A 24,866-nucleotide genomic window follows, 5' to 3' on the forward strand; every position below is an offset into this window, starting at 1 on the left:
TGACTCTATTGACCTGTTATACCGTAACAACCCATGACTCTATTGAACTGTTATACAGTAACAACTCTAACCCATGACTCTATTGAACTGTTATACAGTAACAACCCATGACTCTATTGACCTGTTATACAGTAACAACTCTAACCCATGACTCTATTGACCTGTTATACCGTAACAACTCATGACTCTATTGACCTGTTATACCGTAACAACCCATGACTCTATTGACCTGTTATACAGTAACAACTTTAACCCATGACTCTATTGAACTGTTATACAGTAACAACCCATGACTCTATTGACCTGTTATACAGTAACAACCCATGACTCTATTGAACTGTTATACAGTAACAACTCTAACCCATGACTCTATTGAACTGTTATACAGTAACAACCCATGACTCTATTGACCTGTTATACAGTAACAACCCATGACTCTATTGACGTGTTATACAGTAACAACCCATGACTCTATTGACCTGTTATACAGTAACAACCCATGACTCTATTGACGTGTTATACAGTAACAACCCATGACTCTATTGACCTGTTATACAGTAACAACCCATGACTCTATTGAACTGTTATACAGTAACAACCCATGACTCTATTGAACTGTTATACAGTAACAACCCATGACTCTATTGACCTGTTATACCGTAACAACCCATGACTCTATTGAACTGTTATACAGTAACAACCCATGACTCTATTGAACTGTTATACAGTAACAACCCATGACTCTATTGACCTGTTATACCGTAACAACCCATGACTCTATTGAACTGTTATACAGTAACAACCCATGACTCTATTGACCTGTTATACAGTAACAACCCATGACTCTATTGACCTGTTATACAGTAACAACCCATGACTCTATTGACGTGTTATACAGTAACAACCCATGACTCTATTGACCTGTTATACAGTAACGACTCTAACCCATGACTCTATTAAACTGTTATACAGTAACAACCCATGACTCTATTGACCTGTTATACAGTAACAACCCATGACTCTATTGACCTGTTATACAGTAACAACCCATGACTCTATTGACCTGTTATACAGTAACGACTCTAACCCATGACTCTATTGACCTGTTATACAGTAACAACCCATGACTCTATTGACCTGTTATACAGTAACAACCCATGACTCTATTGACCTGTTATACAGTAACAACCCATGACTCTATTGACCTGTTATACAGTAACAACCCATGACTCTATTGACCTGTTATACAGTAACGACTCTAACCCATGACTCTATTGACCTGTTATACAGTAACGACTCTAACCCATGACTCTATTGACCTGTTATACAGTAACGACTCTAACCCATGACTCTATTGACCTGTTATACAGTAACGACTCTAACCCATGACTCTATTGAACTGTTATACAGTAACAACCCATGACTCTATTGACCTGTTATACACTAACGACTCTAACCCATGACTCTATTGAACTGTTATACAGTAACAACTCTAACCCATGACTCTATTGACCTGTTATACAGTAACGACTCTAACCCATGACTCTATTGACCTGTTATACAGTAACAACTTTAACCCATGACTCTATTGAACTGTTATACAGTAACAACCCATGACTCTATTGACCTGTTATACAGTAACAACCCATGACTCTATTGACCTGTTATACAGTAACGACTCTAACCCATGACTCTATTGACGTGTTATACAGTAACAACCCATGACTCTATTGACCTGTTATACAGTAACGACTCTAACCCATGACTCTATTGACCTGTTATACAGTAACAACCCATGACTCTATTGAACTGTTATACAGTAACAACTCTAACCCATGACTCTATTGACCTGTTATACAGTAACAACTCTAACCCATGACTCTATTGACCTGTTATACAGTAACAACCCATGACTCTATTGACCTGTTATACAGTAACAACTCTAACCCATGACTCTATTGAACTGTTATACAGTAACAACCCATGACTCTATTGACCTGTTATACAGTAACGACTCTAACCCATGACTCTATTGACGTGTTATACAGTAACGACTCTAACCCATGACTCTATTGAACTGTTATACAGTAACGACCCATGACTCTATTGACCTGTTATACCGTAACAACCCATGACTCTATTGAACTGTTATACAGTAACAACCCATGACTCTATTGACCTGTTATACAGTAACGACTCTAACCCATGACTCTATTGACCTGTTATACAGTAACAACCCATGACTCTATTGACCTGTTATACAGTAACGACTCTAACCCATGACCCTATTGACCTGTTATACAGTAACGACTCTAACCCATGACTCTATTGAACTGTTATACAGTAACAACCCATGACTCTATTGACCTGTTATACACTAACGACTCTAACCCATGACTCTATTGACCTGTTATACCGTAACAACCCATGACTCTATTGAACTGTTATACAGTAACAACCCATGACTCTATTGACCTGTTATACAGTAACAACCCATGACTCTATTGACCTGTTATACAGTAACAACCCATGACTCTATTGACGTGTTATACAGTAACAACCCATGACTCTATTGACCTGTTATACAGTAACGACTCTAACCCATGACTCTATTAAACTGTTATACAGTAACAACCCATGACTCTATTGACCTGTTATACAGTAACAACCCATGACTCTATTGACGTGTTATACAGTAACAACCCATGACTCTATTGACCTGTTATACAGTAACGACTCTAACCCATGACTCTATTGACCTGTTATACAGTAACAACCCATGACTCTATTGACCTGTTATACAGTAACAACCCATGACTCTATTGACCTGTTATACAGTAACAACCCATGACTCTATTGACCTGTTATACAGTAACAACCCATGACTCTATTGACCTGTTATACAGTAACGACTCTAACCCATGACTCTATTGACCTGTTATACAGTAACGACTCTAACCCATGACTCTATTGACCTGTTATACAGTAACGACTCTAACCCATGACTCTATTGACCTGTTATACAGTAACGACTCTAACCCATGACTCTATTGAACTGTTATACAGTAACAACCCATGACTCTATTGACCTGTTATACACTAACGACTCTAACCCATGACTCTATTGAACTGTTATACAGTAACAACTCTAACCCATGACTCTATTGACCTGTTATACAGTAACGACTCTAACCCATGACTCTATTGACTTGTTATACAGTAACAACTTTAACCCATGACTCTATTGAACTGTTATACAGTAACAACCCATGACTCTATTGACCTGTTATACAGTAACAACCCATGACTCTATTGACCTGTTATACAGTAACGACTCTAACCCATGACTCTATTGACGTGTTATACAGTAACAACCCATGACTCTATTGACCTGTTATACAGTAACGACTCTAACCCATGACTCTATTGACCTGTTATACAGTAACAACCCATGACTCTATTGAACTGTTATACAGTAACAACTCTAACCCATGACTCTATTGACCTGTTATACAGTAACAACTCTAACCCATGACTCTATTGACCTGTTATACAGTAACAACCCATGACTCTATTGACCTGTTATACAGTAACAACTCTAACCCATGACTCTATTGAACTGTTATACAGTAACAACCCATGACTCTATTGACCTGTTATACAGTAACGACTCTAACCCATGACTCTATTGACGTGTTATACAGTAACGACTCTAACCCATGACTCTATTGAACTGTTATACAGTAACGACCCATGACTCTATTGACCTGTTATACCGTAACAACCCATGACTCTATTGAACTGTTATACAGTAACAACCCATGACTCTATTGACCTGTTATACAGTAACGACTCTAACCCATGACTCTATTGACCTGTTATACAGTAACAACCCATGACTCTATTGACCTGTTATACAGTAACGACTCTAACCCATGACCCTATTGACCTGTTATACAGTAACGACTCTAACCCATGACTCTATTGAACTGTTATACAGTAACAACCCATGACTCTATTGACCTGTTATACACTAACGACTCTAACCCATGACTCTATTGAACTGTTATACAGTAACAACTCTAACCCATGACTCTATTGACCTGTTATACAGTAACGACTCTAACCCATGACTCTATTGACCTGTTATACAGTAACAACTTTAACCCATGACTCTATTGAACTGTTATACAGTAACAACCCATGACTCTATTGACCTGTTATACAGTAACAACCCATGACTCTATTGACCTGTTATACAGTAACGACTCTAACCCATGACTCTATTGACGTGTTATACAGTAACAACCCATGACTCTATTGACCTGTTATACAGTAACGACTCTAACCCATGACTCTATTGACCTGTTATACAGTAACAACCCATGACTCTATTGAACTGTTATACAGTAACAACTCTAACCCATGACTCTATTGACCTGTTATACAGTAACAACTCTAACCCATGACTCTATTGACCTGTTATACAGTAACAACCCATGACTCTATTGACCTGTTATACAGTAACAACTCTAACCCATGACTCTATTGAACTGTTATACAGTAACAACCCATGACTCTATTGACCTGTTATACAGTAACGACTCTAACCCATGACTCTATTGACGTGTTATACAGTAACGACTCTAACCCATGACTCTATTGAACTGTTATACAGTAACGACCCATGACTCTATTGACCTGTTATACCGTAACAACCCATGACTCTATTGAACTGTTATACAGTAACAACCCATGACTCTATTGACCTGTTATACAGTAACGACTCTAACCCATGACTCTATTGACCTGTTATACAGTAACAACCCATGACTCTATTGACCTGTTATACAGTAACGACTCTAACCCATGACCCTATTGACCTGTTATACAGTAACGACTCTAACCCATGACTCTATTGAACTGTTATACAGTAACAACTCATGACCCTATTGACCTGTTATACAGTAACAACTCTAACCCATGACTCTATTGACCTGTTATACAGTAACAACCCATGACTCTATTGACCTGTTATACAGTAACAACTCATGACCCTATTGACCTGTTATACAGTAACGACTCTAACTCATGACTCTATTGACCTGTTATACAGTAACAACCCATGACTCTATTGACCTGTTATACAGTAACAACCCATGACTCTATTGACCTGTTATACAGTAACAACTCATGACCCTATTGACCTGTTATACAGTAACAACCCATGACTCTATTGACCTGTTATACAGTAACAACTCATGACCCTATTGACCTGTTATACAGTAACAACTCATGACCCTATTGACCTGTTATACAGTAACAACCCATGACTCTATTGACCTGTTATATAGTAACGACTCTAACCCATGACTCTATTGACGTGTTATACAGTAACAACCCATGACTCTATTGACCTGTTATACAGTAACGACTCTAACCCATGACTCTATTGACCTGTTATACAGTAACAACCCATGACTCTATTGAACTGTTATACAGTAACAACTCTAACCCATGACTCTATTGACCTGTTATACAGTAACAACTCTAACCCATGACTCTATTGACCTGTTATACAGTAACAACCCATGACTCTATTGACCTGTTATACAGTAACAACTCTAACCCATGACTCTATTGAACTGTTATACAGTAACAACCCATGACTCTATTGACCTGTTATACAGTAACGACTCTAACCCATGACTCTATTGACGTGTTATACAGTAACGACTCTAACCCATGACTCTATTGAACTGTTATACAGTAACGACCCATGACTCTATTGACCTGTTATACCGTAACAACCCATGATTCTATTGAACTGTTATACAGTAACAACCCATGACTCTATTGACCTGTTATACAATAACGACTCTAACCCATGACTCTATTGACCTGTTATACAGTAACAACCCATGACTCTATTGACCTGTTATACAGTAACGACTCTAACCCATGACCCTATTGACCTGTTATACAGTAACGACTCTAACTCATGACTCTATTGACCTGTTATACAGTAACAACCCATGACTCTATTGACCTGTTATACAGTAACAACCCATGACTCTATTGACCTGTTATACAGTAACAACTCATGACCCTATTGACCTGTTATACAGTAACAACCCATGACTCTATTGACCTGTTATACAGTAACAACTCATGACCCTATTGACCTGTTATACAGTAACAACTCATGACCCTATTGACCTGTTATACAGTAACAACCCATGACTCTATTGACCTGTTATATAGTAACGACTCTAACCCATGACTCTATTGACGTGTTATACAGTAACAACCCATGACTCTATTGACCTGTTATACAGTAACGACTCTAACCCATGACTCTATTGACCTGTTATACAGTAACAACCCATGACTCTATTGAACTGTTATACAGTAACAACTCTAACCCATGACTCTATTGACCTGTTATACAGTAACAACTCTAACCCATGACTCTATTGACCTGTTATACAGTAACAACCCATGACTCTATTGACCTGTTATACAGTAACAACTCTAACCCATGACTCTATTGAACTGTTATACAGTAACAACCCATGACTCTATTGACCTGTTATACAGTAACGACTCTAACCCATGACTCTATTGACGTGTTATACAGTAACGACTCTAACCCATGACTCTATTGAACTGTTATACAGTAACGACCCATGACTCTATTGACCTGTTATACCGTAACAACCCATGACTCTATTGAACTGTTATACAGTAACAACCCATGACTCTATTGACCTGTTATACAGTAACGACTCTAACCCATGACTCTATTGACCTGTTATACAGTAACAACCCATGACTCTATTGACCTGTTATACAGTAACGACTCTAACCCATGACCCTATTGACCTGTTATACAGTAACGACTCTAACCCATGACTCTATTGAACTGTTATACAGTAACAACTCATGACCCTATTGACCTGTTATACAGTAACAACTCTAACCCATGACTCTATTGACCTGTTATACAGTAACAACCCATGACTCTATTGACCTGTCATACAGTAACAACTCATGACCCTATTGACCTGTTATACAGTAACGACTCTAACTCATGACTCTATTGACCTGTTATACAGTAACAACCCATGACTCTATTGACCTGTTATACAGTAACAACTCATGACTCTATTGACCTGTTATACAGTAACAACCCATGACTCTATTGACCTGTTATACAGTAACAACTCTAACCCATGACTCTATTGACCTGTTATACCGTAACAACCCATGACTCTATTGACCTGTTATACAGTAACGACTCTAACCCATGACTCTATTGACCTGTTATACAGTAACGACTCTAACCCATGACTCTATTGACCTGTTATACCGTAACAACCCATGACTCTATTGACCTGTTATACAGTAACGACTCTAACCCATGACTCTATTGACCTGTTATACAGTAACAACCCTAACCCATGACTCTATTGACCTGTTATACCGTAACAACCCATGACTCTATTGACCTGTTATACCGTAACAGTTCAATAGAAGAGAGAAGAGGAGGAGAGGAGCTGGAGAAGAGTAGGATAGAGAGAGGAGAAGAGGGAAGAGAGAAAGAGGAGTAGATGAGAGAGGAGGAGAGGAGAGATGAGGAGAAGAGGAGCAGAAGAAGAGGAGGAGGGGGGGAGCAAGAAGAGAGAAGAGGAAGAGAAGAGAGAAGAGGTGGAGAGGAGGAGAAGAGAGAAGAGGTGGAGAGGAGGAGGATAATAGAGAAGAGGATTAGAAGAGGAGGATAACAGAGAAGAGGAGCGGGAGAAGATGAGGAGAGGAGGAGGAGAAAGGAGAAGAGGATGAGAATAGATAAGAGGAGGAGAGGAGGAAAGGAGAAGAGGAGGAGAAGAGAGAAGAGGGGACAGAAGAAAGAAGAGGAGGAGAAGAGACAGGAGGAGAAGAGAGAAGTGGATGAGAAGAGAGGAGAGGAGGAGATGAGGGGAAAGAAGAAAGAAGAGGGGGAAAAGAGAGGAGAGGAGCAGAAGAGTGGAGGAGAGGAGAGGAAGAGAGGAGGAGGAGAAGAGAGGAGAGGAGAGGAAGAGGGGGACAGAAGAGAGAAGAGGAAGAGAGGAGGAGGAGAAGAGAGGAGTGGAGGAGAGGACAGAAGAGAAGAGGAGGAGAGAAGAAGGAGAAAGGAGAAGAGAGGAGAGGGGGAGAGGAAGAGAGGAGGAGGAGGACAGAATGAGTCTGTTTGGTTAATAAACTGAAAGTGTTATAAGCCTGTATGTGTTTGTGTGTGTGTGTGTGTGTGTCTGTGTGTGTGTCTGTGTGTGTGTGTCTGTGTGTGTGTGTGTCTGTGTGTGTGTCTGTGTGTGTGTGTGTGTGTCTGTGTGTGTGTGTGTCTGTGTGTGTGAGAGAGAGAGCCACGGCCATATGCTGCGAATCAGGTTGAGTGGAGCGGAATGATCACATGACTGTCAAGACCACAGAAATGCCAAACACACACACACACACCGACACAGACACACACACACCGACACACACACACACACACACACCGACACAAACACACACACAAACTGGAATAAAACTGGCATGGGGGTGTTTATGTTGAGGAGAGGAAGAGAGGAGGAGGAGAAGAGAGGAGAGGAGAGGAAGAGGGGGACAGAAGAGAGAAGAGGAAGAGAGGAGGAGGAGAAGAGAGGAGTGGAGGAGAGGACAGAAGAGAAGAGGAGGAGAGAAGAAGGAGAAAGGAGAAGAGAGGAGAGGGGGAGAGGAAGAGAGGAGGAGGAGGACAGAATGAGTCTGTTTGGTTAATAAACTGAAAGTGTTATAAGCCTGTATGTGTTTGTGTGTGTGTGTGTGTGTGTGTGTCTGTGTGTGTGTGTGTGTGTGTGTGTGTGTGTGTGTGTGTGTGTGTCCCAGGTGTTCCGGTGGAAGACAAGATTAATATGTTTATCAACAGTTTTGGCTCCATCCAGGAAACCAACATGGTGAGCAGAGTTACTAATGCTAAAACCATGCTAACAATGCTACCAACATTCCAACGTCATCAACATTAGCCTATATGCTATAAACAGTAGCCTGTATGCTATAAACAGTAGCCTGTATGCTACCACCATTAGCCTATATGCTATAAACATTAGCCTATATGCTATTAACAGTAGCCTGTATGCTACCACCATTAGCATATATGCTATAAACATTAGCCTGTATCCTATAAACAGTAGCCTGTATGCTACCACCATCAGACTGTATGCTACCACCATCAGACTGTATGCTATCAGCATTATTCTGTATGCTGCCCTAAACTCTCCTGGCCCCTTACACTAAGTCTGAATTTGTCCTGCTAGGACATGCTTAAACTACCTGAGCCAAGTCCTAAAGCAATAGGGCTCCCTAAATCTTACTCAGATTATTACCAATCCCACAAGGTATGACTCCAAACACCCAGAAAAGGCTACTCTCCTCAATGTTATCCTCACAAATAATCCTGATAGGTATCAGTCTGGTGTTTTCTATCATGTCCTTAGTGATCACTGTTTTACAGCCTGTGTTCATAAAGGCTGCTCAGTGAAACAACCTGTCCTGATTTGTCCTAGACGTTTGATATAAAACTTTAACGAGCCTTCCTTCATGAACTGGACTCTGTAAATCTGGATAGAATCAGCTTGATCCCCTCTGTCGAAGATGCTTGGACCTTTTCTTTTTGATATTTTCAGATTTAAAAACAGGTTCGGCACCTGGTTCGACCATGATCTGGCTTACTCCACCTCAACAATCCCATTTGGCAAATTGCTCGGCACACGCATACCCAGGCTGATTGGCTCTCGTTCAGGCAAATGAGAAATAAGTGCACTCAGGCTATCTGGAAGGCCAAAGATAGTTACTTTAAGGAGCAGTTCTCTCTCTGTGGGTCTAACCCCAAGAAGTTCTGGAAAATGGTTAAAGATGTGGAGAATAAACCCTCCTCCTCACAGCTGCCCATGTCCCTTAATGTTGATGATATGGTTGTTACTGACAAGGAGCACATGGCTGAGCTCTTTAATCATCACTTCATTAAGTCAGGATTCCTATTTGACTCAGCCATGCCTCCTTGCCCGTCCAACATTTCCTCATCTCCCACCCCTTCTGATGTGACTATCCCCGATCCTCCTCCCTCTTGACCCCCTGCCCCACTACAAAGGTTTCCCCTGCAGGTGGTCACTGATTCTGAGGTGCTAGAGGAGCTCCTTGACCCCCAAAAAACACCTGGGTCAGATGGTTTAGACCCTTTCTTCTTTAAGGTTGCTGCCCCTATCATGGCAAAGCATATCTCCAACATTTTTAACCTGTCTCTCCTCTCTGGGGAGGTTCCCATTGCTTGGAAGGCAGTCACGGTTCGTCCTTTATTTAAAGGGTCAGATCAAGCTGATCCTAACTGTTTAAGGCCTATTTCTATTTTGCCCTGTTTATCAAAAGTGTTGGAAAAACATGTCAATAATCAACTGACTGGCTTTCTTGATGTCTATAGTATTCTCTTGGGTATGCCATCTGGTTTGCACTCAGGTTATGGATGTGTCACTGCAACCATATACAGTAGGTCCTCACTGATGTCACCATTGCCCTTGAATCTAAACAATGTTGTGCTGCTATTTTTATTGACTTGGCCAAATCTTTTAATACGGTAGACCATTACATTCTTGTGGGCCGGCTAAGGAGTATTGGTGTCTCTGAGGGGTCTTTGGCCTGGTTTGGTAACTACCTCTCTCAAAGAGTGCAGTGTATAAAGTCAGAACACCTGCTGTCTCAGCCACTGCCTGTCACCAAGGGAGTTCCCCAGGGCTAGATCCTAGGCCCCATGCTCTTCTCAATTTACATCAACAACACAGCTCAGGAGGTAGGAAGCTCTCTCATCCATTTATATGCAGATGATACAGTCTTATACTCAGCTGGTCCCTCCCCAGATGTTGTGTTAATCGCTCTACACAAAGCTTTCTTAGTGTCAAACAAGCTTTCTCTGCCCTTAACCTTATTCTGAACATCTCTAAAACAAAGGTCATGTGGTCTGGCAAGAATAATGCCCCTCTCCCCACAGGTGTGATTCCTACATCTGAGAGTTTAGAGCTTGAGATAGTCACCTCATACAAGTACTTGGGAGTATGGCTAGACGGTACACTGTCCTTCTCTCAGCACATATCAAAGCTGCAGGCTAAAGTTAAATCTAGACTTGGTTTCCTCCATCGTAATCGCTCCTCTTTAACCCCTGCTACCAAACTAACCCTGATTCAGATGACCAGCCTACACATGCTAGATTACGTAGACATCGTTTATAGATCGGCAGGTAAGGGTGCTCTCGAGCGGCTAGATGTTCTTTACCATTCGGCCATCAGATTTGCCACCAATGCTCCTTATAGGACACATCGCTAAACTACGTCAAAATGCTCTAGACACCTTGGGGAATACATAGAAAAGGGAATCTGGTTGATAGCCCATTCACTGCTCAATAGGGACACACCAGAACACAGAGCTTTCAAAACACGAGTCACTTCCGGATTGGATTTTTCTCAGGCTTTCGTCTGCAATATCAGTTCTGTTATACTCACAGACAATATTTTTACAGTTTTGGAAACTTTAGAGTGTTTTCTATCCTAAACTGTCAATTATATGCATATTCTAGCATCTGGTCCTGACAAAATAGCCTGTTTACTCTGGGAACGTTATTTTTCCAAAAATGAAAATACTGCCCCCTAGCTAGAAGAAGTTATAGGACACATCGCTGCACTCTATACTCCTCTGACCTCATGACTTGGTTCATGGACTGTCAACTGTGGGACCTTGTATAGACAGGTGTGTGTCTTTCCAAATCATGTCCAATCAATTTAATTGACCACAGATGGACTCCAATCAAGTTGTAGAAACATCTCAAGGATGATTAATGGAAACAGGATGCACCTGAGCTCAATTTCTAGTCTCATAGCAAAATGGTCTGAATACTTCCTATATGTAAATAAGGTGTTTTTTCCATTTTTGCTTTGTCATTATGGGGTATCGTGTGTAGATTGATCTTTGTCATTATGGGGTATCGTGTGTAGATTGATCTTTGTCATTATGGGGTATCGTGTGAAGATTGATCTTTGTCATTATGGGGTATCGTGTGTAGATTGATCTTTGTCATTATGGGGCATAGTGTGAAGATTGATCTTTGTCATTATGGGGTATAGTGTGAAGATTGATCTTTGTCATTATGGGGTATAGTGTGTAGATTGATCTTTGTCATTATGGGGTATAGTGTGTAGATTGATCTTTGTCATTATGGGGTATAGTGTGTAGATTGATCTTTGTCATTATGGGGTATAGTGTGTAGATTGATCTTTGTCATTATGGGGTATAGTGTGTAGATTGATCTTTGTCATTATGGGGTATAGTGTGTAGATTGATCTTTGTCATTATGGGGTATCGTGTGTAGATTGATCTTTGTCATTATGGGGTATCGTGTGTAGATTGATCTTTGTCATTATTGGGTATAGTGTGTAGATTGATCTTTGTCATTATGGGGTATCGTGTGTAGATTGATCTTTGTCATTATGGGGTATAGTGTGTAGATTGATGATTATTATTATTTAATTCTACTCATGCGTTGCTTTACCATGCAGTGATACAAATGGAAGTACACACACAGACTCCAACTAGCTTTAAGTTTTAGCTAGTTGAAAAGCAAAGCACATGTGCGTCGAATATGAAAACTAGACATCCGTCAAAGCGTCCATTAGGTGGACATAGGGCATGGAGATGGGGGATTGAGACAGATATCTAGCTTAAACAGAAAGATTTGGGGAGGGATTTTAATTATTATGCTAATTCGATTTCTATGGGGGAGCGAATGTTGACTCTAGGGGTTTAATTGACTTTGTACTAACAAATGATTGATTGTTGCTAGGACTACCGTGTGAACATCTTCCTGCGTCAGCGGTGGAACGACCCGAGGCTGAAGCTCCCGGCAGACTTCAAAGGAGAAGCGCTGACGGTGGACCCCAAGATATTCCAGTGTCTATGGAAACCAGACCTGTTCTTCGCCAACGAGAAACATGCCAACTTCCATGACGTCACGCAAGACAACATCCTGTTATTTATCTTCAGGAATGGAGACATTCTCATCAGCATGAGGTCTGTCTGTCTGTCTGTCTGTCTGTGAAGTTTGACTCTTTTTACTGACTGAGATCTTATCAACTCGTTTTAGACTGATTTTGTTAATAATTTGATTCAGTAATGCCCAGAGCAGAACCCCCTACCGGCAAACAATGAACTAAAAACTCTTAGTCTTATGGGGGCTTATGTCATTTGTGACTGAGACTTGTGTGCTTCCAAAAGTGTGCTTCCAACTTAATACATTTTTGATTGCTAGGCATACAAATACAATTATTTCTTTATATCTTTGAAACGAGGTCTAGATGCGCCCCAACCAGACTTCTTTATGAACGACTCTTGGCGGAATACTTGACTGTCGCGAGGAAGATAAGCACAATATCGTTCGAACTGCAGTAGTCCCACAAACGTTTCGGTTTGGAGTTTCAGTGTTGCGTGTTAAGCAGAGGCATGTGTATGTTTTGGTTCTACAAAGCTGTGTCCATTGATAACGTTCAATAATCAGTGAATTGGACCCACATGATAGACAGCTAGTGGTTGGAGCAATGAAGGACTAAAATGACTGAGGGACTTGGAAAAACGAATCATGACTATCAAGTCAGTAAAAAGAGTCATTTAAAAATAACAAATTGTTTGCGAACTGCACATCACTACTGCCTATCTGACTGTCTGCCTTTGAGCCTGTCTGTCTGCCAGGGTAGGTGCCTATGTGTGCCCAGTGATTGTCAGTTGTCTGTTCAGGTTGTCAGTGACTGTCTGTTGTGTGTTCAGGTTGTCAGTGCCTGTCTGGTGTGTGTTCAAGTTGTCTGTTGTGTGTTCAGGCTGTCAGTGACTGTCTGCTTTGTGTTCAGGTTGTCAGTGACTGTCTGTTGTGTGTTCAGGTTTTCAGTGACTGTCTGGTGTGTGTTCAGGTTGTCTGTTGTGTGTTCAGGTTGTCAGTGACTGTCTGGTGTGTTCAGGTTGTCAGTGACTGTCTGGTGTGTGTTCAGGTTGTCAGTGACTGCCTGTTGTGTGTTCAGGTTGTCAGTGACTGCCTGGTGTGTATTCAGGTTGTCAGTGATTGTCTATTGTGTGTTCAGGTTGTCAGTGATTGTCTGATGTGTGTTCAGGTTGTCAGTGACTGCCTGGTGTGTGTTCAGGTTGTCAGTGATTGTCTATTGTGTGTTCAGGTTGTCAGTGATTGTCTGATGTGTGTTCAGGTTGTCAGTGACTGTCTGTTGTGAGTTCAGGTTGTCAGTGATTGTCTGTTGTGAGTTCAGGTTGTCAGTGACTGTCTGTTGTGTGTTCAGGTTGTCAGTGACTGTCTGTTGTGTGTTCAAGTTGTCAGTGACTTTCTGTTGTGTGTTCAGGTTGTCAGTGACCCTGTCCTGCCCTCTGGACCTCACTCTGTTCCCCATGGACACACAGCTCTGCAAGATGCAACTGGAGAGCTGTACGTAAAACCTCTCTCTAACACACGCTCACACACGCACGCACAGAGAGACACACGCAATATTCATATACAGTGAGTGCACAAAACATTAAGAACACCTGCTGTTTCCATGACATAGACTGACCAGGTGAATCCAGGTGAAAGCTATGATCCCTTATTGATGTCACCTGTTAAATCCACTTGAATCAGTGTAGATGATGGGGAGGAGACGGGTTAAAGATGGATTTTTAAGCGTTAGGACAATTGAGACATGGATTGTGTATGTGTGCCATTCAGAGGGTGAATGGGCAAAACCAAATATTTAAGTGCCTTTGAATGGAGTATGGTAGTAGATGCCAGACGCATCGGTTTGTGTCAAGAACTGCAAAGCTGCTGGGTTTTTCACGCTCAACTGTTTCCTTTGTGTATCAAGCATAGTCCACCATCCAAAGGACATTCTACCAACTTGACACAACTGTGGGAAGTGTTGGAGTCAACATGGGCAACCATCCCACCAGTGATATACATTTATATAGTGTTGTTATTGTAGATGGCTACACCACCAGTGATATATATGTATATAGTGTTGTTATTGTAGTTGGCTGCACCACCAGGGATATATATTTATATAGTGTTGTTATTGTAGTTGGCTGCACCACCAGTGATATATATTTATATAGTGCTGTTATTGTAGTTGGCTGCACCACCAGTGATATATATTTATATAGTGTTGTTATTGTAGTTGGCTACACCACCAGGGATATATATTTATATAGTGTTGTTATTGTAGTTGGCTGCACCACCAGGGATATATATTTATATAGTGTTGTTATTGTAGTTGGCTGCACCACCAGTGATATATATTTATATAGTGTTGTTATTGTAGTTGGCTGCACCACCAGTGATATATATTTATATAGTGTTGTTATTGTAGTTGGCTGCACCACCAGTGATATATATTTATATAGTGTTGTTATTGTAGTTGGCTGCACCACCAGGGATATATATTTATATAGTGTTGTTATTGTAGTTGGCTGCACCACCAGTGATATATATTTATATAGTGTTGTTATTGTAGTTGGCTGCACCACCAGTGATATACATTTATATAGTGTTGTTATTGTAGTTGGCTGCACCACCAGTGATATATATTTATATAGTGTTCTTATTGTAGTTGGCTGCACCACCAGGGATATATATTTATATAGTGTTGTTATTGTAGTTGGCTGCACCACCAGGGATATATATTTATATAGTGTTGTTATTGTAGTGTACTGCACCACCAGGGATATATATTTATATAGTGTTGTTATTGTAGTTGGCTACACCACCAGGGATATATATTTATATAGTGCTGTTATTGTAGTTGGCTGCACCACCAGGGATATATATTTATATAGTGTTGTTATTGTAGTTGGCTGCACCACCAGTGATATACTTTTATATTGTAGTTGACTGCACCACCAGTGATATACATTTATATAGTGTTGTTATTGTAGTTGGCTACACCACCAGTGATATATATTTTTATTGTGTTGTTATTGTAGTGTACTGCACCACCAGTGATATACATTTATATAGTGTTGTTATTGTAGTTGGCTGCACCACCAGTGATATATATTTATATAGTGTTGTTATTGTAGTTGGCTGCACCACCAGTGATATATATGTATATAGTGTTGTTATTGTAGTTGGCTGCACCACCAGGGATATACATTTATATAGTGTTGTTATTGTAGTTGGCTGCACCACCAGTGATATATATGTATATAGTGTTGTTATTGTAGTTGGCTGCACCACCAGTGATATACATTTATTTAGTGTTGTTATTGTAGTTGGCTGCACCACCAGTGAGTGATATACATTTATATTGTAGTTGGCTGCACCACCAGTGATATATATTTATATAGTGTTGTTATTGTAGTTGGCTGCACCACCAGTGATATATATTTATATAGTGTTGTTATTGTAGTTGGCTGCACCACCAGTGATATACATTTATATAGTGTTGTTATTGTAGTTGGCTGCACCACCAGTGATATATATTTATATAGTGTTGTTATTGTAGTTGGCTGCACCACCAGGGATATACATTTATATAGTGTTGTTATTGTAGTTGGCTGCACCACCAGTGATATACATTTATATAGTGTTGTTATTGTAGTTGGCTGCACCACCAGTGATATATATTTATATAGTGTTGTTATTGTAGTTGGCTGCACCACCAGTGATATACATTTATATAGTGTTGTTATTGTAGTTGGCTGCACCACCAGTGATATATATTTATATAGTGTTGTTATTGTAGTTGGCTGCACCACCAGTGATATATATTTATATAGTGTTGTTATTGTAGTTGGCTGCACCACCAGGGATATATATTTATATAGTGTTGTTATTGTAGTTGGCTGCACCACCAGGGATATATATTTATATAGTGCTGTTATTGTAGTTGGCTGCACCACCAGGGATATATATTTATATAGTGTTGTTATTGTAGTTGGCTGCACCACCAGTGATATACATTTATATAGTGTTGTTATTGTAGTTGGCTGCACCACCAGGGATATATATTTATATAGTGTTGTTATTGTAGTTGGCTGCACCACCAGGGATATATATTTATATAGTGTTGTTATTGTAGTTGGCTGCACCACCAGTGATATATATTTATATAGTGTTGTTATTGTAGTTGGCTACACCACCAGTGATATATATTTATATAGTGCTGTTATTGTAGTTGGCTACACCACCAGTGATATATATTTATATAGTGTTGTTATTGTAGTTGGCTGCACCACCAGTGATATACATTTATATAGTGTTGTTATTGTAGTTGGCTGCACCACCAGTGATATACATTTATATAGTGTTGTTATTGTAGTTGGCTGCACCATGTTAGGGAAGATTCAGAATTTGTTGGTAACATATGTAAGGTGTTTTTATATTCATCAAATGGGTGTAAGTTACTTCTCATCAGAATGGTATTTTTGTATAATACTGTGGCGAGGTTGCAGTTATCTGTTCTATGTCAAAACTAAGTTGCATGGGCCGCTGGGAGGGGCGAGGTCAAAGTGGCATCATGTGTAAACATGTCTTTCACTCCCTACCTTTTTCTAGTGGAGAAAGGAGGGTGGCAGTGTCTGGAATCATTCTATGCTCCCTCTAATGTTGTTTCTATCTTAACCTATAGCCTCATTCTCCTCTCCGTGAGTTTGTCCAGGAGTTTGTATTTAGAGTGGGTTGTATCTAAATGACAATTTGATATATGCCTGTTGATTTGGAGGATTTGTTTATGGTTCTGGGGTTTGGGGTTTGGGAAAGGAGACAAAGCTGAACGATGAAATATGTCTATGCTGTCTGACTATGTGTGATCTTTGCTATAAAGGATCCCATTTTGCCATTGTGTGGGGACTCTCAACTTTTCATTTAGAGATACTGAACTGTTGAAAGTCAAAATGCTATAGAGCTTATATGATTAAAGATGGACTTTTATGACTAACTCTGACTTGTGTGTGTGGTTTGCTCCCATGATTTGGTAAATAGAGGACATTTCCACGACAACCACCAGTGATATACATTTATATAGTGTATTTATTGTAGTTGGCTGCACCACCAGTGATATACATTTATATAGTGTATTTATTGTAGTTGGCTGCACCACCAGTGATATACATTTATATAGTGTATTTATTGTAGTTGGCTGCACCACCAGTGATATACATTTATATAGTGTTGTTATTTTAGTTGGCTGCACCACCAGTGATATACATTCATATAGTGTATTTATTGTAGTTGGCTGCACCACCAGTGATATACATTCATATAGTCTTGTTGTAGTAGCTGGCTGCACCACCAGGGATATACATTTATATTGTAGTTGACTGCACCACCAGTGATATACATTTATATGGTGTTGTTATTGTAGTTGGCTGCACCACCAGTGATATACATTTATATAGTGTTGTTATTGTAGTTGGCTGCACCACCAGTGATATATATTTATATAGTGTTGTTATTGTAGTTGGCTGCACCACCAGGGATATACATTTATATAGTGTTGTTATTGTAGTTGGCTGCACCACCAGGGATATATATTTATATAGTGTTGTTATTGTAGTGTACTGCACCACCAGGGATATACATTTATATAGTGTTGTTATTGTAGTTGGCTACACCACCAGTGATATATATTTATATAGTGTTGTTATTGTAGTTGGCTACACCACCAGTGATATATATTTATATAGTGCTGTTATTGTAGTTGGCTGCACCACCAGGGATATATATTTATATAGTGTTGTTATTGTAGTTGGCTGCACCACCAGGGATATATATTTATATAGTGTTGTTATTGTAGTGTACTGCACCACCAGTGATATATATTTATATAGTGTTGTTATTGTAGTTGGCTACACCACCAGTGATATATATTTATATAGTGTTGTTATTGTAGTTGGCTGCACCACCAGGGATATATATTTATATAGTGCTGTTATTGTAGTTGGCTGCACCACCAGTGATATACATTTATATAGTGCTGTTATTGTAGTTGGCTGCACCACCAGTGATATACATTTATATAGTGTTGTTATTGTAGTTGGCTGCACCATGTTAGGGAAGATTCAGAATTTGTTGGTAACATATGTAAGGTGTTTTTATATTCATCAAATGGGTGTAAGTTACTTCTCATCAGAATGGTATTTTTGTATAATACTGTGGCGAGGTTGCAGTTATCTGTTCTATGTCAAAACTAAGTTGCATGGGCCGCTGGGAGGGGCGAGGTCAAAGTGGCATCATGTGTAAACATGTCTTTCACTCCCTACCTTTTTCTAGTGGAGAAAGGAGGGTGGCAGTGTCTGGAATCATTCTATGCTCCCTCTAATGTTGTTTCTATCTTAACCTATAGCCTCATTCTCCTCTCCGTGAGTTTGTCCAGGAGTTTGTATTTAGAGTGGGTTGTATCTAAATGACAATTTGATATATGCCTGTTGATTTGGAGGATTTGTTTATGGTTCTGGGGTTTGGGGTTTGGGAAAGGAGACAAAGCTGAACGATGAAATATGTCTATGCTGTCTGACTATGTGTGATCTTTGCTATAAAGGATCCCATTTTGCCATTGTGTGGGGACTCTCAACTTTTCATTTAGAGATACTGAACTGTTGAAAGTCAAAATGCTATAGAGCTTATATGATTAAAGATGGACTTTTATGACTAACTCTGACTTGTGTGTGTGGTTTGCTCCCATGATTTGGTAAATAGAGGACATTTCCACGACAACCACCAGTGATATACATTTATATAGTGTATTTATTGTAGTTGGCTGCACCACCAGTGATATACATTTATATAGTGTATTTATTGTAGTTGGCTGCACCACCAGTGATATACATTTATATAGTGTATTTATTGTAGTTGGCTGCACCACCAGTGATATACATTTATATAGTGTTGTTATTTTAGTTGGCTGCACCACCAGTGATATACATTCATATAGTGTATTTATTGTAGTTGGCTGCACCACCAGTGATATACATTCATATAGTCTTGTTGTAGTAGCTGGCTGCACCACCAGGGATATACATTTATATTGTAGTTGACTGCACCACCAGTGATATACATTTATATGGTGTTGTTATTGTAGTTGGCTGCACCACCAGTGATATACATTTATATAGTGTTGTTATTGTAGTTGGCTGCACCACCAGTGATATATATTTATATAGTGTTGTTATTGTAGTTGGCTGCACCACCAGGGATATACATTTATATAGTGTTGTTATTGTAGTTGGCTGCACCACCAGGGATATATATTTATATAGTGTTGTTATTGTAGTGTACTGCACCACCAGGGATATACATTTATATAGTGTTGTTATTGTAGTTGGCTACACCACCAGTGATATATATTTATATAGTGTTGTTATTGTAGTTGGCTACACCACCAGTGATATATATTTATATAGTGCTGTTATTGTAGTTGGCTACACCACCAGTGATATATATTTATATAGTGTTGTTATTGTAGTTGGCTACACCACCAGGGATATATATTTATATAGTGCTGTTATTGTAGTTGGCTACACCACCAGTGATATATATGTATATAGTGCTGTTATTGTAGTTGGCTACACCACCAGTGATATATATTTATATAGTGCTGTTATTGTAGTTGGCTACACCACCAGTGATATATATTTATATAGTGCTGTTATTGTAGTTGGCTGCACCACCAGTGATATACATTTATATAGTGTTGTTATTGTAGTTGGCTGCACCACCAGGGATATATATTTATATAGTGTTGTTATTGTAGTTGGCTGCACCACCAGTGATATACATTTATATAGTGTTGTTATTGTAGTGTACTGCACCACCAGTGATATATATTTATATAGTGTTGTTATTGTAGTTGGCTGCACCACCAGTGATATACATTTATATAGTGTTGTTATTGTAGTTGGCTGCACCACCAGTGATATATATTTATATAGTGTTGTTATTGTAGTTGGCTGCACCACCAGTGATATATATGTATATAGTGTTGTTATTGTAGTTGGCTGCACCACCAGGGATATATATTTATATAGTGTTGTTATTGTAGTTGGCTGCACCACCAGGGATATATATTTATATAGTGTTGTTATTGTAGTTGGCTACACCACCAGTGATATATATTTATATAGTGTTGTTATTGTAGTTGGCTGCACCACCAGTGATATATATTTTTGGTTGGGAATCATTTGGAATCATTAATGGATAGCGATAATATAACCGTTTTCTCTGAGTTAAGTATTCAAGCCCTTTGTAATGGCAAGCATAAATCATTTTGGGAGTAAAACATTTCAAGTCACATAATAGGTGCTATGGACTCACTCTGTGTATATAGTGTTTAACATGATATTTGAATGACTACCTCATCTCTGTACCCCACACATGCAATTATCTGTAAGGTCCCTCAGTGGAGCATTGCATTTCAAATACAGATCCAACCGCAAAGACCAGTTTTTTTTTCCAATTCCTTTGATAGATGGGTAAAATAAAAAGCAGACATTGATTATCCATTTGAGGTGTAGTCATTAATTACACTTTGGATGGTGTATCAATATACCAAGTCACTACAAAGATACAGGTGTCCTTCCTAACTTAGTTGCCGGAGAGGAAGAAAACAGCTCAGGGATGACATGAGGCCAATGGTGACTTTAAAAAAAGTTAGAGTTTAAAGGCTGTGATAGGAGAAAACAACAGTTACTCCACAATACGAACCTAATTGACAGAGTGAAAAGAAGGAAGCCTGTACATAATAAAAATCCTCCAAAACATCCTGTTTGCAACACAGTGCAAAATATTCACCCCCTTGGCATTTTTCCTATCTTGTTGCATTACAACCTGTAATTTAAATTGATTTTTACTTGGATTTCATGTAATGGACATACACAAAATTGGTGAAGTGAAATTTAAAAAATAACTTCTTTCAAAAAAAAAAGAAAAAAAGGAAAAGTGATGTGTGTATTCACCCCCTTTGCTATGAAGCCCCATAAATAAGATCTGGTGCAAGCAATTACCTTCAGAAGTCACATAATTAGTTAGATTGCACACAAGGGTTAGAGGGTGGACTTTATTTAAGTGTCACACCATCTGTCACATGATCTCAGTATATATACGTATTCTGAAAGACCCCAGAGTCTACAACACGACTAAGCAAGGGGCACCACCAAGCAAGCTGCACCATGAAGACCAAGGAGCTATCCAAACAGGTCAGGGACAAAGTAGTGGAGAAGTACAGATCAGGGTTGGGTTATAAAAAATATCAGAAACTTTGAACATCCCACGGAGCACCATTAAATCCATTATTAAAAAACTGAAAGAATATGGCACCACAACAAACCTGCCAAGAGAGGGCCGCCCACTAAAACCCACGGACCAGGCAAGGAGGGCATTAATCAGAGAGGCAACAAAGAGACCAAAGATAACCCTGAAGGAGCTGCAAAGCTCCACTGCGGAAATTGGAGTATCTGTCCATAGGACCACTTTAAGCTGTACACTCCACAGAACTGGGCTTTATGAAAGAGTGGACAGAAAAAAGCCATTGCTTAAAGAAAAAAATAAGCAACCTCGTTTGGTGTTCGCCAAAAGGCATGTGGGAGACTCCCAAATTTATGGAAGAAGGAACTCTGGTTAGATGAGACTAAAATTTAGCTTTTTGGCCATCAAGGAAAACGTTATGTCTGGCGCAAACCCAACACCTCTCATCACCCCACCATCCCCACAGTGAAGCATGAACATTACAGACTGGGATAAGGAGAGGTTGAACATTACAGACTGGGATAAGGAGAGATTGAACATTACAGACTGGGATAAGGAGAAGTTGAACATTACCATGAATATGCCTGCCGTTACAGACTGGGATAAGGAGAGGTTGAACATTACCATGAATATGCTTGCCATTACAGACTGGGATAAGGAGAGGTTGAACATTACAGACTGGGATAAGGAGAGGTTGAACATTACAGACTGGGATAAGGAGAGGTTGTACATTACAGACTGGGATAAGGAGAGGTTGAACATTACCATGAATATGCCTGTCATTACAGACTGGGACAAGGAGAGGTTGAACATTACAGACTGGGATAAGGAGAGGTTGAACATTACAGACTGGGATAAGGAGAGGTTGAACATTACAGACTGGGATAATGAGAGGTTGAACATTACAGACTGGGATAAGGAGAGGTTGTACATTACAGACTGGGCTAAGGAGAGGTTGAACATTACCATGAATATGCCTGCCATTACAGATTGGGAAAAGGAGAGGTTGAACATTACCATGAATATGCCTGCCATTACAGACTGGGATAAGGAGAAGTTGAACATTACCATGAATATGCCTGCCATTACAGACTGGGATAAGGAGAGATGGGAACATTACAGACTGGGATAAGGAGAGGTTGAACATTACCATGAATATGCCTGCCATTACAGACTGGGATAAGGAGAGGTTGAACATTACCATGAATATGTCTGCCATTACAGACTGGGATAAGGAGAGTTTGAACATTACCATGAATATGCCTGCCATTACAGACTGGGATAAGGAGAAGTTGAACATTACCATGAATATGCCTGCCATTACAGACTGGGATAAGGAGAGATGGGAACATTCCAGACTGGGATAAGGAGAGGTTGAACATTACCATGAATATGCCTGCCATTACAGACTGGGATAAGGAGAGGTTGAACATTACAGACTGGGATAAGGAGAGGTTGAACATTACCATGAATATGTCTGCCATTACAGACTGGCATAAGGAGAGATGGGAACATTACAGACTGGGATAAGGAGAGGTAGAACATTACCATGAATATGCCTGCCAACTAATCTGTGCATGCTCTGAGAACGCACCCCTCGGCCTTGCGAGTGCTGACCTGATTAAAAACCTTACTTCGGCCTCGAAGAGTGAGATCACCCAGTCCTCTGGGTCAGCATGGCCTTCCCGCAATGTATGGTGTTGTCATTGTCAAAACGTGCATAAAATGCATTGAGTTGGTCTGGTAGAGGCATCGTTGGGCAGATCACGTCTAGGTCTTCCTTTGTAATCTGTAATGGACTGTAGCTCATGCGACATGCAGCGTAGCCTGTGAAATAGGAGGCCATGTTACTTCTATACTGTCCTTTTGCTCGTTGGATGACTCTGCAGAGGTCGTAGCCTCGGGGTTGTCTGTGATAGCCTTGTGTGTGGTAGTCCTGTCCTTTAGTTTATCTCCAACCTCAGTGTCAAACCAGGGCATTTGATGGTGGAAGCAGCGAACCTTCAGTGTTGTGACAACGTTGCCGATGCAGTTCCTTATGAAGCCGGTGACGGAGGGGGTTAGCTCGTTGGTGTTATAGGTGGAGTCTCAGAACATATTATAATCAGTGCTAGCAAAGCAGTCCTGTAGCATAATCTCTGATTCTGATGATAATTTCTCAATTGATCGAGTCACTGGGTAGTTCCTGTTTGAGCTTCTGCAACTGACAACTGACAACAACATGGAGGGCAGAGAATCTAAAACGGCATTAATACCAACGTTGCTGAGTGAGTGGTGGACCGCAGTAAAGTGAGCACCATCTGGTAGGGTTTCCACTAGTTACCACAAACACTAAGTCAGAATATATTGTCAAACAAAAAAAAAATTGGGGGAGTTCATTTAAGGTTTAGGTTAGGCATAAGGTTAGCCATGTGGTTAAGGTTAGGATTAAGGTTAGGGTTAGGCATAAGGTTAGCCATGTGGTTATGGTTAGGGTTAGGTTTAGGGTTAAGGTTAAGGTTAGCCATGTGGTTAAGGTTAGGGTTAGGTTTAGGGTTAAGGTTAA

General features: G+C 40.0%; 1 protein-coding gene across 3 annotated transcripts in view; it reads left to right on the forward strand.

Moving 5' to 3' along the window:
• LOC109883781 (glycine receptor subunit beta) overlaps positions 1-24,866 on the forward strand; it is a 66,500-nt gene that overhangs the window by 11,162 nt on the left and 30,472 nt on the right. For all 3 annotated transcript variants that reach the window (XM_031817442.1, XM_031817441.1, XM_031817440.1), the window contains exons 4-6: positions 8,905-8,972; positions 12,899-13,125; positions 14,454-14,536. In XM_031817442.1, coding sequence (XP_031673302.1) covers positions 8,905-8,972; positions 12,899-13,125; positions 14,454-14,536 — 378 coding nt within the window. The remainder of the gene's footprint in view (positions 1-8,904; positions 8,973-12,898; positions 13,126-14,453; positions 14,537-24,866) is intronic.

The sequence above is a fragment of the Oncorhynchus kisutch genome, unplaced genomic scaffold, assembly GCF_002021735.2.
Source record: "Oncorhynchus kisutch isolate 150728-3 unplaced genomic scaffold, Okis_V2 scaffold1023, whole genome shotgun sequence".
Lineage (NCBI taxonomy): Eukaryota > Metazoa > Chordata > Actinopteri > Salmoniformes > Salmonidae > Oncorhynchus > Oncorhynchus kisutch.